The sequence below is a fragment of the Callorhinchus milii genome, unplaced genomic scaffold (assembly GCF_018977255.1).
Source record: "Callorhinchus milii isolate IMCB2004 unplaced genomic scaffold, IMCB_Cmil_1.0 Scaffold15, whole genome shotgun sequence".
NCBI classification, from domain to species: Eukaryota; Metazoa; Chordata; class Chondrichthyes; order Chimaeriformes; family Callorhinchidae; genus Callorhinchus; species Callorhinchus milii.
Window position 1 is genome coordinate 10,294,015 of NW_024704756.1, and position 17,688 is coordinate 10,311,702.

Below are 17,688 nucleotides of genomic sequence, written 5' to 3' on the forward strand. Positions count from 1 at the left end.
TAGCACCAGACTGGACCACAGAGAAAAGCTACAACTACTACTTGCTGAAATCCAAAAAGATTCTTCCTGCAGCCTCTGGCAAGGACATTGAAGTGTTCCAACTTTTAGATCAGTAATGTAAACCAAACTCTAAGTCACATAATCCCACACACTGCTAACAAAACAATAGTTATCGTTGCTAACAGATTCATCACAATTAAAAAAAAACTCTTGCACCTTGGGGAATAAGACATTTAATTCTTAATGAGGTGCTGGAATCCGTGAACCTTTCCGGTGTGAGAATATAAAGACAGAAAATTCACTTCTCTCCCCAGAATGAAACAAGAAAAGGGAAAGGAAAGCAGAATAATGAATAAAATGTTAATGCACAACGCATGATGGTACTACAAAAGGTACAGTGAGCTATTTTTGCCCATTGTTCCACCATTTTATTAGGCCATGGCAACCTCATTTCCCTGCCTTTTCTCTATATGCTTAACTATGAAGTATCTATCAAATCCTTACTGCTCAATTAATCAATCTCCCTTTTAAAAATTCCAATCAACTTTGCATCTACTGCCTTCTAGGACAACTTCCATATTCTCACAGTCCTCTGTGGGTGAAGAACGTTTTCTGAATTCACTTTTAATGACTTAACTATTTTCAGATGGTGTTCTTTTGTTTTGGAGCCTTCTATCAGAGGGAAAAAGGCATTCCTTCACAAAAAAGGATCTTTATCCGACATGAACAGCTGGACCACCATCATTCAAGTACTTCCCCAGAAAGTGACTAGCCAGTCTTTTTCATGGCTTTCTTGTTAGCAACTTTATTTCCTCTAGTAAGATTAAAATCCTGCTGAGAAGGTATATTATTGGCAAAAAAAGTTGTCGATGGGAAAGGTGAAGAGGAGGAGAAGGAGAAAGCAAGGGAAACATTTGACAATTCCTCCAAGCAATGTCCTGGACTCTAGGTATTGCTTACAGTTACCCGAGGCCACAAATAACTCAAGAGGAAGATGATAAATTTAGCAGCTGAATTTTGCTTGGGCGTAAACATCGTTCAACTTGCTTCCAAGAAGATCAGTTACCTCTTTAATGCCAACACACATCTTTTCACCTTAATAACTCTTGACAAAAATCAAGGGGTTGAAATAGCTGGAGGAGGTTCATCCAGCACCTCAGTCACATTCCTGTATGGAATACAAGAGAAGGCTTGTCTGCTCAGTGATCCTCCTCACCAACCTTTCCACACTTTCTCATCTCTCTATTTTAAAATCAATATTCTCATTGCATCTCTGAACCTTCCTCCTGGATATTCTCATGCTATTGAAATCAAGGTTCTTAACTCAACTCTTTTCCAAGACCTCAAGGCTGTGGAACTCTGTCAGTCTTCTCTTTGTTATAAGAGTTTTATAAACAACCATGTTTGTTCCCCCTAATATTTGAATGCAAATACAAACGTTCCATTCCCCTGCCCAACTTCCATTACTTACCATCAAACTTTCTATATCTAGATGCAAATGTTGATTGTAGTTTGTCACTAGTTTCCATCACAGCATGTCTGAAATCATGCTGACTTTGATGGCTGAGCTTTTCCTCCATTTCTGAAGTGCAGCAGGTGTAGCCTTGGGGACATACTTTTAGGTGTTCTCCTATATAAAGAGAAGAAATATTAGAGTTGTGCCAAATAATAAATATTTCCAGATCGACCCCTCATCCCCCGGTTATGAGCAAGCAGTCAAAGCACAGTTTNAAAAAATTACAATAAAAATATTGTTCTGAAATCTTACATCTTAACAAAAATAAAAATCAAAGAGGATTGAAGGAAACAAGATTTAAAATTTGTATTATTTTTCATGGAGAATTTCTCCCATTAGAATTACTAGGTAAGATCCTAATCCACGCATTTATCACATCCGGGTTAGACCACACCAACTATCCGATTGCCAATTACCCGCCTTAAATCCCTCCATGGTCTTGCCCCACCCTTCCTGTGCTTCAGGTCCCCCTCCCACCATCAGCGATTGGGTTTTCAGTGCATCTGGCTCCATCCCACAGTCCCTTCAACTTGCCCCTTCCCTTGTCCCCTTCAAAGTCCATCTCAAAACTTTCTTCTTTGACTGTGTTTTCAGCCATCATTCCTCCTCCACTTCCCCTGGTTCAGGTGTAGACTCTGGACTGTCCAATGACTTTGGACATCATCCCAATAAGAAGGTGCTATCAAAATTTAAATTCATATTATAGTTCCTAGAGTGACAAAAGAGATCAAGTACACACCTGCCTGAATAGCCCATTGATATGGTAATGTTTGGCATGAAGCCTACCCTGACTGAATCAGTCAATTAAGTGTCATGAACTTACTGACAGACTTTACTTGATGTACTTTAAAATGAGAACTAGCAAGAGTATTTATTTGAGGGACTTCTTATAATAAATAATATGCTCCACTGATAACTCAGAGGGTAAATGAACATGGTGATCATCAAGGAAGAAAAATCTAGTTAAAATATCCAGCCAACCATAACAAAAATTATATTTTGTTATATGGGAAGCCATGGTAAAGTGATTGCAACATGATCAAGACAAATGTGGTATCAGCATCCAGCAGTTTGAGATTGTTTTCGCTGTAATGAACATCTGAGTAGAAAAGTAATCCCAAAATTAATTCCCAAAGTAATTCCTTGTTCCCTGAACCTCACTACTGAGCTCAGGTTCCTCCTTTCCATGGTCTATCCCATTACATAATGAATATTTGGTCCTCTCCGTTTTCCACAAGAGTAGAAAACACTAAAAAGTTAAAGAACAAAGCATTCTCCTGCCNAAAAAAGGCCCTTAGTCCAGCTGGAGTGGAAAAGGGAAGAATAAAGTCATGGGAAAACACTTAACCTTTTTTTTGTTCTCTATATGCTGCCTACACTGCAGTATTTGCAAACCTGCCAGTGAACGGATGTGCATCACACCAACCCACAGGAACTCTGCTCCAATGTAGCATTCAGCAAAAATTTCTCACATCCTCTTCTGAAGCCACAGCTGTCCATATGAAGCTGAGCTAGTGTTTGATAGAAGTATTTTTCTACAATTTTGCAATAAAATAAAATTTGACTTTTCACTGAGTTGGTTTAATTTCCGCAACTGCTACCTTCCTACTGACTGCCTTTGAAAAAGGTTAAAGCCCCACGAATAATGATGGTACTAACATTTTAGACAAAGGGACCAACGTAGTATTGTAATTTAAAAATACCAGTTCTTAAAACAAACTATTCTTAAGTGAGAAAACCAGGCCCAACTCTGCAGTAACTGTGTTGAAATACAGTATCAAGAACTTTAACCTCTTTGTTCCAGGTGATATGTTGACACAAAGTATACAATACAAGTTTGCTGTTCTCCAACATTAATTAACTAAAACTCCAATTTACATTATTAAGGATCAAAGTGAAATAAGTGCCTCTCTCATTTAACATTCTATTTTAAACAGTGTTCAAAACTTTGTGTATGTGTGTGAGGAGGTGGAAAACATAACTTGAGTTCCTTTACAAAACATTTAGAGTTTGTGAATATTAGTTTTGAAGAAAAGGGGGTGAAACATGCAAAGCTAAGCATCAACTAACGTCTTATTATTATTATTATTTAATAAAACTGCTTTTGTTTCTAAATGCAACAAAAAACGTTTCAGATTTTTAAAAATATACCAACGTAAGTTCACACATAATGTAAATACCCTGCAGTCTTAAATTGCGATAAGTTTCTATTTTACTGTAATATCTCAAAATATATTTATGCACTACTCATATATCCTTTGCTGACCCACACTACATAGGGTTGTAAGGTTAATTATCATTTCAAACTCACAGCCAATCCCTACAATTCAATTCAGTACAGGAAACTAGACATTCAAAAGGCATGGTACCTAAGAAAAGTCAGAGGTTCTCTCAACAAATACTATTGAAACTTTGCTGGGGAAGGAAGGGGGAGAAATCAAAACCAGTTGAGGTCTACATTAAAACCGTATGGTGTGCTTTGACTGGATTATTCTCTCCCAGTTGACTGTAATCAAGGTGACCAATCTTAGATTCACAATTCTCTTCTGATAACGCTCACAGAAATACCAGCACAATGAACATCATGTCTGAGATGATTTTTTTAAAAAACATGTATAAAATAAACTACATAGCATTGAGGTTTCTAAAAAATTGTACACAAGTGAATGTTTTAAGAAGAAAAATGATTTCTATTCATTTCATCCCATCTTTGAAAATTTCCCATATTGACATAGGTCAGTGGTCGATGACTAATGAAGTCACAGAAAGCCACTCTAAGCTGCACTTGTTCATAAGCTCCACTCCAAATAGCAAAAATGGAAAGCAAAGTAATCAATTTCAGCCACCAGACAGGAAACACATTCCAGGCATTGACTGCCTGCGTACAAAAAACATCTGCAGTTTTACACAACCCTCCTTAAATAGTTAAGCTGTAATGAAATTGCACCTCAGATGGACAAAGTAACTCGTCCACCTTAAAACCAGCAGTCATACTCCACTGCCTTAGTGAAGTCGGCTGTTGACTCATCCTTTCAATTTAAATGATGCATGCAGTATGTACAGCTTTGAATTGCAATCCTGAACAATATGTATTTTATCATTCTCTACTTGTAGGAACTTGACCCTGTCTGAATGTACCTCTGTATGTGTAGATCAAACTGCCCTGTGAAACAGGCTGAAAAAAAATGAGGTAGAACATAGTGTAGAAAGATTTAATAGACTTTGCTAAGTATCATTAAATAACATATCCATGAAATGTAGCACCTGTTCTATTTTGTGGATGCTGACGTTAACTCTCAAATTGTCCATCATCTTGGAATTTCAAGCCTAATCCATGGCTGCCTATGCTTTTCAGCACGGCTGCTCCAATAACCATTCTGACTTGCCTATGTTAGTTGTTATTCCTGGAACATTTCAGGTGACTAATTCACCATTACTTTCAAGCTCTCCAAACTGATAGGGTTTGATATGTGGTCTTTCAACCACTTCCTGGATTCATGAAAGTATATTTCNAAAAATCAACGTAAATAGAGCAGTTTCACTTGATCCACCCACAAGGATTAGTGTTATTAGATTGATCTACTATATCAACTCACTTTGCAATTATCAGTTAGCATTAATAATTGTCTACCATTGATCAAGAGACACATCTAACCACGTTCTTGACCAAAATTGACAAAGAACCACCAGTGCTTTCATCCATTAGGCCCACTGACTAAAAGCACAGAACCTACTTCAGTAGAGTGTGCTTTAAGTTTAGAAAATCACACACACACACAGTACCTTACTGTTCTATACTAAGTGTAGAGAACTACATTCTATACCAGAATAAAGCTGAATCCATTATTCCTTAGAGGACCCCTCGCTCCAACTATGCCAAACAAGAGAACAGCTGTCTATATGAAGCTGACCTAATTTAGTCAGTCATGAAGGGCATTCTCAAAGCCCACCATCACTGCAACCATCCATGTTATAATTCACCAGTAAACTCCACCCAACTTCCCTGGTTTGAATTGGCCACTTCATTCGGAGCAGTTCTGCTCTCAGAGTAATTATCCAAATGAATGATCTTATTCTAACTTTGGGCAAAAAAAATGTTCAGAAAACCTAAGTGGTTTGTTTTTAGAAATAAAATTTTAAATTAAGTAGAAGGGTGGTTTAGAACGTATTGTGCCATTCAGCAAGCACCAAACCGGTTTTTCCAACTTAGGCAGAGTATTGTGGCAGTCACTAAGTAAGAGGAGACATATACATTGAGTGGAAGTTAAGAAATTAAAGATGTAAACTTGCACTTTGCTCAGACCCTGTCAGTGTGTTGTAGGGTGAGTGTGCCCCATTCCACATTCAAGTCTCCGTTTTGATGGCCTTTCCACCAACTTCCTCCAACCCACAAATGGTTCCATGTGACGTCCCTGTAACTGATCGCTGTACACTTTGTGTACAGCGTGTACACCAGGCTGGAGGCATGGGATAAGAAAGTGCTGAGTACCTGTTCTTCCCTCTTCATTGTACCCCAAAATGGCACAAACAACCTCAGGCGCCGACACCATCAGCATCCAAGGCTGCACTCTCCACCTCTCAAAGCCAGTCAGGAACCTCGGCGTTTTGTTCGACCCTGAGCTGTCCTTTCTCCCTCACATCCGCACCACAACTGGCACCGCCTTCCATCACCTCCAGAACATCGCCAGACTACGGCATTACCTCACCCCTCACGCTGCTGAAACCCTGGTCCACGCCTTTGTCACCTCAAGGCTGGACTATGGGAACTCTCTCCTCGCCGGTCTTCCCGCCACCTCCCTCCACAAGCTGCAGGTCATTCAGAACTCTGCAGCTCGTGTACTGTCCCGCACCAGGCTTCGGGACCACATCACTCCCACCCTCGCTCGCCTCCACTGGCTCCCCATCCCCCAGAGGATTGATTTCAAGATCCTCATCCTCACCTACAAAGCCATTCACGGCCTTGCTCCCTCCTACCTCTCCAACCTACTATCCCCCTACCTACCTGCCCGTACCCTCCGTTCCTCCGGCTCCAGTCTGCTCCACGTCCCCCGCCCCAATCGCCCTACCATCGGTGGTCGGGCCTTCAGCCTCTCAGCCCCGAGGCTCTGGAACTCTATCCCCAAGTGCCTTCGCCTCGCTTCCTCCCTCTCCTCCTTCAAGGCCGGTCTCAAAACCTTTCTCTTTGACCGAGCCTTCAGCTCCCCTCTCGACTCTCTTCCCCCTCCTCGTTCCCTCCCTTCCCTCCCCTCACCCTGACCATTTCCCCCCTCCTCGCTCCCTCCCTTCCCTCCCCTCACCCTGACCATTTCCCCCCTCCTCGCTCCCTCCCTTCCCTCCCCTCACCCTGACCATTTCCCCCCTGCTCGGGTCATGACCCAACTGTGCAGCGCCTTGGGACGTCCTCCTGACGTGAAAGGCGCTTTATAAATGGAATCTTGTTGTTGTTGTTGTTGAAATCACTTTAGCTCACCGTCCGAAGGTGGAGGAGAGCTGCATTGGCAAAGATGACATCCTTGGGATAAGATGTTAAACCGAGGTCCCTTCTTCCTGTTCAAGTGGACCTTAAAGATATCATGGCACTTCATGCTTAGAGAAGAGATTTCTTCCTGGTCAACAATCCCCAAATAAAAAAAATTTAAAAAAAATTCTTAAGAATGAATAATTGCATTTGATTTAGCACCTTTCACTTCGGAAGACATTCTCAAACCACTACACAGATCCTTTTTTTTGGACATCTGTGTGCAGTAGCTATTTCCAGTTGATATCAATAGAAAAGGAAGGCAACTGAACATGCATGGTTATTATAGAACAACCCAAACGGCCTCTCTATATCATCTGGACTGCCGCATACAACAATAAACCTCCAGGCTTTGTCACCATTACTTACGCCACCTAACAAATGGGGCATGGCAAATTAGTCTGCTCCACTACTCTACATTAATAACCACAGCTCTTGCAGGGTATTAGAAGTGCTTCCCAACTTAAAGCTGAAAGAAAAAAAAATATTCTTAATTGGCAGAGTGCTGGAGGTGGCGACACAATATTAGTGATTTTACCCCCAACACCAATTAAGGCATTCCAGTCCTTCAGCGACTGTTCGCTTTGGAAGACATTCTGAAATGCACTCAAAGATCACAGAGATTGCATGAATCGTACAGCAAGGCATTCGTATCCTTTTGGTCAGTGCAGAGATTTTCCAAACTAAACCAACCTCAGCACAAACATCTCAAATATTCTAGCCTTCACAAAGTCCCTTCAGGAGCTTTCACCATCCATTGCAAGTTAGACAAAGAAAACCTTTCAAGTGCCACTTTATTATTCTAGTTCACACAAGTAAGGAACTTCACTGACTGCGCAACGTAATAGCACAACACAATAGACCGTCCTTAGCAATTCTAGGTTATTGCCACAAAAAGTTTAGAAACTCAAAATCCACTCCCCATCAGCCCCCCGCGGCCAAGAAAAAAAACTTTCAGAAGATTACACACCTTTATTGTCACAGATTTACATACGATGGACATTTTTTTCTTTGTCTGATTAGGAAATTTATAAAAGTTATGAAATTTGTTGAGTGAACATTTAACAAACCAAATATTTTTCTTCTGTAGACAAGTTCCAAAAGCACAATGTTTTAAATGGAGATGCGATGGGCTAGCAAGGCTGAAAATCAATGCACACTTCCAATTCTGGAAAATGAGAACGAAATGAAACTACAGACGACAGATTAGAAATATTTGATTTCCGTTAAAACACAATCAATAGTTTGTGCTCTCTCTGACTTGCACATAGGTGAGTTGAAAACTCTACATACCATTTGGCCACACTGCTTTATGCAGTCACAGCAATATTAATAAAAATACTGCCAAGGTGGTATATTGCACTCTAAAACCAGCAGTCCAGGGTAAATGTGTTTTTAATAAGCGCTGCCTCACCCACCAGCTTGAAAATGTTACACTGTCCTCAGCCACTACATTTGCACCTTGGGATGAAAATTCCCCCTGGTTTCATGTGCCATTTTCGTAACTTTGAAATGATTTGCATACAGCTGGAAAAAAAGCTGTCTCAAATGATAGTACTATACTGTAATCCCCATGAAAATACTGGTGCAACAATGCCTATCAGCAGCTGTCTACTATATTAGGAATCATCCAACTTGTATTATTACAGGAATATACACAGGAGATGCATTGTAAAACTCTAGCACATACATATATCAGAACAGCATGCAAATTTGAATCCAAAAGGGCGTCAACCAGCAAGATAATATAATTCAGATAACCCATAAATCCTAGGAATGCCCAGCTGTTCGCTCCTATGCCAATCTTATTGCTAAAATGGTTGTGAACCAAATGCTTACAAGTCTTTCCACTTACAATCCTCAACTTCTGGTATTTACTCAAGAAGATGAAACAAAGAAAGGAACCAGCAACGCAACTATGATAACCTGCTAGATCATGAAGATATATTCAAAAGGTGCATTCCCTCCAATTCACACAGAAAATATAGTATCTGATCAAAATACAACTATGAGATTGTGCACATAGTTGCATCTTTCTGACCACTTTCTGGTGAGTCAATGCCCTAACTGGTGAGGTCTTCCTGATACTGCATATACAGTAGGCAAAATTTAATTTGCTACATTTAGTAAATTTGAGCAAATATTGCTGTAGATGGCTCTAGAGGAAAGAATCACTCAGGTTGGTGGATGGAAATCATTCACATTGTGCCATTTAATTCAGTTTGAGTAAAAATACACATTTAGTTAAGTCACAAGTTTTAAATCCACAGTATTCAACTGCACACTTTACTTAGCATCTAAAGCATCACACATTTATTTTCAAGGAGTTGTGCAAAGAACAAAGTTCAGAGTCTGAGTCATGCTACATATGGTTTCTGGAATGCCTTGACCTCAGCATTTTATGTTGGTCAGCTGGTGTCTGACACATGCAGAAACCCATCAACCTCCTCAACAATATCCAGACCAGCCTGAGAGTTCCACATATGTGTGCCATCTGGACATAGAACTTTCCCCATGTCTGAAATGGAATGCTTACTCTCTTCCAACTTGGACGCCCCTGGCATTTGGGTGGAATTGTAGCTCAGTGGAATCCTGTAACTCGGTGGTTAGAGCACTCGCCTCGCAAGCAGTAGATCTAGGTTAGATTCCCAGCAGGGCAAAATGTTGAGCAAGTCTCCTTAATCCACACGCCTCTGTTTACTTAGCATAAGTAGGAACCTGATTGTTAGTCGATTGGCGGATCGCTTTTTCGAGGGTAATAATTTCTTCAAAAATATATTTTAAAAATTGTTCACTCAATCCATGACCGTTTGGGGGACACGTTGTGCGCAATTGGCTGCTGTGTTTCGCCCACACAATACAGTCAATTCATTTTACAGTATATTCTGTAAAGCGCTTTGAGACAGCTTGAAGACATGATAAGGTGTCATATCAAATGTGAGGTTTATTATTATAATTGGGTCCACAATACTGGTTCATATCTAGCTGTCAGTAAAGCTTGAACATGACACGCACCAAATGGGAAATGTCCAAGTGTTTGGTTTTTACATTTTATTACCAGTGACAATTGTTTACACAACTGTGGGATACTATAATTATTGCATTTGATGTAGCATCTAATCAAATCCTCAATGTCTCAAAATGTTTCATGGATTTACTGTAAAGTGTAGTAACTGTATCCTCTCAGCAAGAAACTGTGCTGAAAAGTTATGAAGTTCTCCCTACCCAGGCAGGTTTTCTTGAATGTGGGGGGAGGGGAAGTGATAATTGGGTTTTATGCAGATTTTTCAATTGGGCCTCCTTCATTTAATTGGATCAGACCATTTATTTTACCTCCTCCCACAGTCATGTTGTACTTGAGAGTCCGATCTCATTCCCATAAGATGAGACTTCCAGAATAGAATATAAGGAGGGCCCATATCTGTACAATAGACTGGCAACTTGCACTCAAGAATCCAATTTGTGTGATGTTTTATTGACTAGTTGCTGAAAGACTCTTATAGATAGAACAGCTTGCCCAGCTCATTAATGCCCTTTCCTAAAGTGGACTAAATACACTTTGGGGTTTTGCAGTCGCATCATAGAGCTGACACGTCTTGGAGCTATGTTCATTGATGTACAAGCCATTCTCCACATCACTAACATTTATTACTGCTACAGTTTTGCGCTTCCCAGTACTGAAGCTTCTATAGGAAATATCTCTTGTAGAAGCTGATGCACTTAATAAGACAGTGCTGGGATGTGGTTGGACAGCATCTAGAAGGAAACAAAAGGGCAGCACATTTCCAAACATGGCCATTGTTCTCCCCAACCGTGAGATAAGAAAACTGGTCCATTTGTTCAGGTTTTTCCTGCACTGTTTTCACTCTGAGATGTCAGGGGGCTAGACTGCCAGTTTTGTAGTGTCTGAGTTTGCAGCCAGAATTGTAGAGGAATTCACTGATGGTTGGGAAAATGCTAAGAAGGGAGGCAATGGGACTGATCACACGTAGTCAAACATCAGTCTGGAGAGAGGGTCTATGCTTCATTCTTCCGGCCCACATGCTGTGAATGTTTGGCTTGTCCGTATGGCTGCCAACAGGGGTATTTAGTCAGGGCAAAGAAGAAAATAAGGATAAAGGCAATCCCATCTGGCCCCTTGTCAGGGGTGGAAAAATGGGATTTGAGAGAGGTCCCCTTTGGTGTTGACAGAGGAGGAATGACCACAGCAAATGATTTAGTTCCAGGACCTGATGAATACCTCATGTCTAGTTAATCAAACATACAAAAGTGAATGTTTATGTTCATCACCTTTCTTTAGCTGGGAGGAAAGACTGTTTTTGACAGTGATTTACCTGTGATCACCATTAATTTTGCTGGACTGGATACCAGATGGGTGCATTTACTGGGACAAGCCAATTAACTCTGATTCCTCCTAACTGGCACGGCAGACAATTAACCCCCAAAATACTGTGTGGGGAGCAAAGCACAGTACTTCTAAACTCAAAATCTGGCTCACGCCAAGGAAATAGGCAGTTATTTTCTCTTTTTTTAAAACAAAATTGCACAAGCTGATACTTATCTCTCACAACACTTTACAGTGCTTACGACATGGTCCTTGAACCAAGAATGAATATGAAAAGCATTGCTATTAAATCATCATCATCCATCGGAATAGGTTTTAGTTGACAAAAAAAGTTAGCCCACAAGAGTGTACAGTACAGGCAGGCTCGTTTAAACATAGCCTGAAGTATTAACATGTATATAACCACTACACAAGACTTGATGTTGAATGGAGAGACTTAGGAATTCAAACAGTATAAAGAAGAAAAATCAAAACGGAACAGCCCAACAGAAGTACAGATGAATTCAGTCCAAATAAGTTAAACTTGCGTGTAGCAAATAGATTTTGTTCATTGCTTCACTCTGCGTACCATACATCATTAAGAAACTGCAGGAACACTACTAAAAAAGCAGGTAGTTAACTGCTTTAGCCCTTGTTGGTCTCATTTTTCCATACTCTCTAGGCACAGCTCCCCTGCTGCTCCCATTGTCCTTAACAGCCAGAAGAGGTTAACTGGGCCTCCTCTGAGAAAGGTCAGAGCTCACTGCCTCCAGGCCTATGACCTTGGGTTCCTGTTCCCACGTGTCATTCTGAAAACCATGCAGGGTTACAGGCAACAACCTATCCAGGTGACTCTTTGTAATATCTTTTGAGTCTTTATAAACAATTAGAATATTAAAAATTCTCTCATTAAACAAGAGACAAAAATGCCTTCATGATACACAGCGTTGCACCATTTACACACTTCCTTAAAATCTCAGCTTTGTTATACAATAATCCTTGCATTTGATATAGCACTTTTCACATCTTCTACAGATTTTACTGTAAAATGAATTGACTGTATATTTGTGGGTGAAACGCAGCAGCCACAGCAGTGTCCACAAACAGCCATGGATTGAAATGATCAATTTATTATTGTTTGTTTTTTTGTCTTGAGGGATTATTATCTGGCGTGTGGAGTAAGGAAACTTGGCCAAGGTTTCGCCCTGCCGGGAATTGAACCCAGGTCTCTCGCTTGCGAGGCGAGTACTGAGCTACAGGACTCCATTTGTTGTCACAAATGGGCCAGACATGTGTCCACATGTTTGAAGGGGTTACAATAAGGATGAGAGCAGTGGAGGAATAGTCAGTCACGTTATTCTCTCTACTCTCCTGGACTCTCCTAAAAAGCAGCAAACAGCTGCAAACAGCTTGCCCACCCACTTGTGTGGTGATGGAACCCACATGATAGGCAAGAGGCAGTGGGGAAGAGGGGAAAACTAAAAGGAAAAATAAACTTTTTAAATAAAATGAAAAGTTCCATCTTCACCACAATCCTCAGTGATCTTCTGCTACGAATACAGAAAAATACTTAAAATGCGTATAAATTGTGCATTTCCCTAAAAATAATTTGCTACATTTACAACCAAATTCTGTGAAGCGCTATATTAAATTAAAGTATTTTTTATAATGATTATAAACCAACATTTAGCCTGCACTTGGGAAATAGGAAAGAACACATGGAGTAGACTTTGGAATAGAAGAAACAACCAAATAAAGCCGTCACAGTATGTTACTAATTTTTGAAGATATAACAAAAGAATAATACTACATTCAGCATAGCATCTTTAACATCAGGAGGATGTCTGAAAGCGCTTTGCAGGATATACTGTTAAATGCAGTGACTGCGTGTTTTGTGGGCAAACAATAGTGGAGGATTTCATAGATTTTTCTACAGTTTGCAATCTCCTGTGACTGCCGTACATTTAGAAATCTGTTCAGACTTACACAATTCCAACTTTTTCTCTTTTACAAGTTTCTGTCTCATTCCATTTTAAGCTGATGTAGATTGTTTTTGCTTAAGGATACAGTTAATACCATTCAGCATAAGCTTACACTGAAAGCTACAGAACACATTAAGTAGCATGAGGTGGGGGGTGAAATACCTTTGAGGCTTCATTACCACTTCAAATTAATAGCTCATGAAATGACTTTTGCTTTTCTTGGGAACTAAGCATGCATTTGAATGTTGAGTTTTGTGTCTTGGAGGAGCGAGAAATAGGAGACTGCATACTGTATTCCAAAAGCATTCAGAGAAGTTATGTTAAGCAGGCCAGAATTCCAGCTGTAGATAATAATAAATCCTGCCTTAAAGCAGAGGAAGTTCCTCATGGGTGCAATCATGCAGAAAGGAGTATGGCAGAATTCCACTGTGCTCAGACACACACAAAGTGTACTGGAACTTCTGAGTAAGTTGGACAACTTGCTGTACAAAAACTTTACATTGCTGTGGCCTGCTTACACTGAACAAATTACTCAGCAAATGTTTCATTTCAGAGGAACTGGATGGAAAAACGATTTATAGCAATTTAACAAATGCTCAGGAGGATTTAGGTTGCAGCTTGCATTTACATTGACAAGGATTATAGAAGAAATCAAACCCACAGCAAGGAAACAATAGTGATTCCAACAGCACCTTTCACATCAGGAGTATGTCTGAAAGTGCTTTGCAAGATATATTGTAAAATACAGTGACTATGTATGTATTTGTGGGCAAACAATACTGGAGGATTTCATAGATTTTTCTACAGTTTACAATCTCCTGTGAATATGCAGTACATTTAGAAATCGGTGCACAAAGACAGCGAGTGAAGATTTCATTTTTAATTCATACAGACGGCTACAGAATTCGGCAAAAACAGAATTCACAATAAATTTATGTATTTTTTTCCACAACCACCAAAATGTTATCAGAGGGTTAACATTCCACAAGTTTCCTGAACTGATTCCAGACCTTTATGTAGGAAAGACAGCAAATCACAGGAAATTGGCCTTAGAAATTCCAAAGGCTTGACCCTCCTGAAAACTAGCCTTCTGCCGACTGCACTCCATTATTCCAGTCTGCTCCCGCCAGGCCTCCCTGCAGCCTTCCTCTGCCAATCAGGCCAACAGATGGAGATAGCTAATAAAGACCAATTTGTCTTGTGCAGTACAATCAAGACAATCAGCACTCACCTCTTCACCAGATCTGACACAGTAACCTCTTAAGCCAAGGTCCCTTCCAGTTCCCTGAACCAGGCCCAGAAGGATTAGCACTTCAGATTAAATATAATTTTACACGACTGTGGCAGGTAAGGTTTAAAGAACATTTCCACTTCCCGAAGAGCTTACCTAAATCTTAAATAACGTCTCCTCAAATTTGAACATTTCAGAATACAGCTAAGGTCACTTTATCTCCACAACCAATATGGAAGGAAGTACAGTAGTATTTGAAGTCGCATAATTCAAAAAAAAAGTTCTTCTGCAAGTTATCTATATCCTACTTAAAAAATGTATCAGTTTGTAGCCACCCACTCCCCACCATAACAGAGACCATTATTGTTTAAATTAACATTAAAAACGATTAAACGAGAGATTGTTAAAAACCTAAAATTCCATCATACCTGACCACCTCCAGAATATTTCATTTTGTGCACGACATGAATACTCTGTCCTAATGCCCTCCATTGTTGAACAGTTTCCTGATGCCCATCAATAGTAACCAATCGGTTAATGGGGGAGTGGAGAGAAAGGTCGGAAGTCAATGCTTCCGTAAGTCATTCTTTGTAAATCTTTAGGGTAGGAGAGGGAGTGAGGAGTATGTGGAGACTCACATGTAGTATAAGCACCAGAAAAGACTGGGTGGGCTAAATGACCAGTTTCCGTGCTCTTTGTATTCTTCATAAATGCATTGGGGGGGGGATGGGGAAAGATTTCAGCAAGAGAAAGCAGTTTAATTTTTTTATAGGAAACCCTTTCTTATTTTATAAAGACTTTAAGGAAGTTTTTAATTAGATTGGTGACTAATCAATAATTAATATTGGCATCAAATGAAGCATGTAAAAAAAAACTTATGCTTTGTAGCTCTGTAGTTTGTGGCAAAAAAACAAACCCTGACAAGGTTGCAGCATTGCATTCATTCCCCGCTTGTCATTCTATAAATAATCCTCAAAATGATATCTAATATAGCTACCAGTCATTTTAAACCTAGCTTTGCTGGTTGTCAATATTATATTCCCAAATAAAGATTTATGGTCAGCTATCTCTGCACTAATGTGGGCAGAACTACCAACATCATCATCTTTGAATCATTTTCTTCCACAAACTTAGAGCCATCAAGAATGAGGACATTCTTCATCTGTATACACTACTGTAGTAACAAGTTTGCTAGCACAATATTGTACGAAGCAGCTGCAGAAAATCATTAACTGTCTTGTATAGTTATTTTAGCCAAACTCAGCTTTGAGAAAAGGCAATTTGGGGAGAGTTAAGCAGTTCACTCCATTCCAATTTTTAATTTTCATATCGAAAATAACTTTTAGTCTTAACCATTTACAAGTTGGCTGCAACCCTTCACATCCAATACTCATCATATTCCATATTTGGTCCCAAAGTTACCCATCAGTAAGTTATACACTATTTCATACCTTATTCTCATACTCTACTGTAAGTCATACAGAATATTTTCATTTACTATTTAATGAAGCTGGTTTTGAAATTGGAAGGAACCATAGCTTAGAGTAGCACAATGTCAATAGTCTGGCCATTATACTAAAACAACCTGCTGATTGTTAAAAAAATTTCAAAATATATACTTTTTTAAAAACACATAAATAACTCGACCACATCCCTAAGAATATGTCACAATACAATGCATGTCTGGTGAGAAATTCTCACCATTGCATCAAGCTGAAATCAGAATAAATAAATATGGTCTTGCTCCACACGAAGGATTATTCCAGTAAATTAGGTCCTGGACCACAGGTGTCAGACCAGCACTTATAGCTGGAGTCTATTTTTTGTTGTGTTTGAGAAAATAAACTTGTTTAATTATATTAATTTTTCAGAATTTTGCTGCTTGATCAAGCAACTAGGTTTCCAACCACAATCATAAATTAGAGCTTTTCCTTCACATGTACCTACAAAGAGAAAACTCAGAATTATTAACAAGTGTCACATGAGCTTTCAAGATAGGGAGACTGGTTGGCCAGATTCAGATTTACTGTCCATCCTTAGCCACTATGGAAAGAAAATTGATTTTTTGGAAGAGATTTTTTAAATATATAATAAAGAGTTCATCAGAATGAGGAAGACACAGGATTAACAAAGTTCAGAACTTTCTAAACTGAGGGTAAATATTTTGCTATTCTAAATCCATGTGACTGGATCTTCAAAATTAATCCATTATGCTTTGGGCTCACAAAACCAAAGTATCTACAGCTGAACTATTCCATCCATTACTTGAAGGGCTTTTTGCTGCTAGTGTCAGAACCAGGACACATCTCTCAAGTGGTCATTAATCACTTCTACGGTTAGGCAGAGAATGATGAGCTAAAGCAATGAATGACTGGAATTCATTTTACACAAGTTTAAAATTACGTTATTTCAGCCAAATATAGAAGGCAAAGAGTATTATCTCCACAATGTACCCTTGTTTTTAGCAATACGTACCATTTCATGTACACTTGGGACACGTCCCTTGGGGCGGGGGGTGGGAGAAGATGAACAATTTCACAAGCCATATACTATTATGCTGCACTGATACTATCTCCCACTGTGGTGATCCATGCCAATTTTGCTTTCCAATTCTACCCAAACAATTGACACAATTGAGAGTGCACAAATAGCAAACGCACTTCAAATGGACTTTTTCTGTCTTAGCCATGTGAGATCTCCAATGACACCATCACACACAGTGACATAACGTTATAGCACTTTGTCAGCAGAGACATCACTCTCAATTAATAAACTATTTAAGTGCAATGTCTGAGGAGTTCACATGAAAGGTTTAATTTCACCGAGTTTCACGTCTGTTTGCCTAGTTGAGAGCATGGAATGATATAGCAAGGCTCAAGCCAGCATAGAGAAACTGGATAGCTGTAAGACTGAGGTATGTTTCCATACATACCAACACCAAATCAAGGAATATAAGAGGTCTCCTGAAAAACAGTTTAATCCACACTGGAGAGAGTCCAAAACTGGTCCTCTTTGGAATCTAGATTGCATTAAAAATAAAGCACAGATCAAACAAGCAAGTCTTCACAATTCCTTTTTTAATCAAAAGATCTGCGTTGCTTTTGTCCAAGGACACTC

General features: G+C 39.6%; 1 protein-coding gene across 1 annotated transcript in view; it reads right to left on the minus strand.

Moving 5' to 3' along the window:
* Positions 1–17,688, minus strand: part of gpc4 (glypican 4) — a 73,457-nt gene that overhangs the window by 38,395 nt on the left and 17,374 nt on the right. The window contains exon 2 of the mRNA XM_042340661.1: positions 1,472–1,630. Coding sequence (XP_042196595.1) covers positions 1,472–1,630 — 159 coding nt within the window. The remainder of the gene's footprint in view (positions 1–1,471; positions 1,631–17,688) is intronic.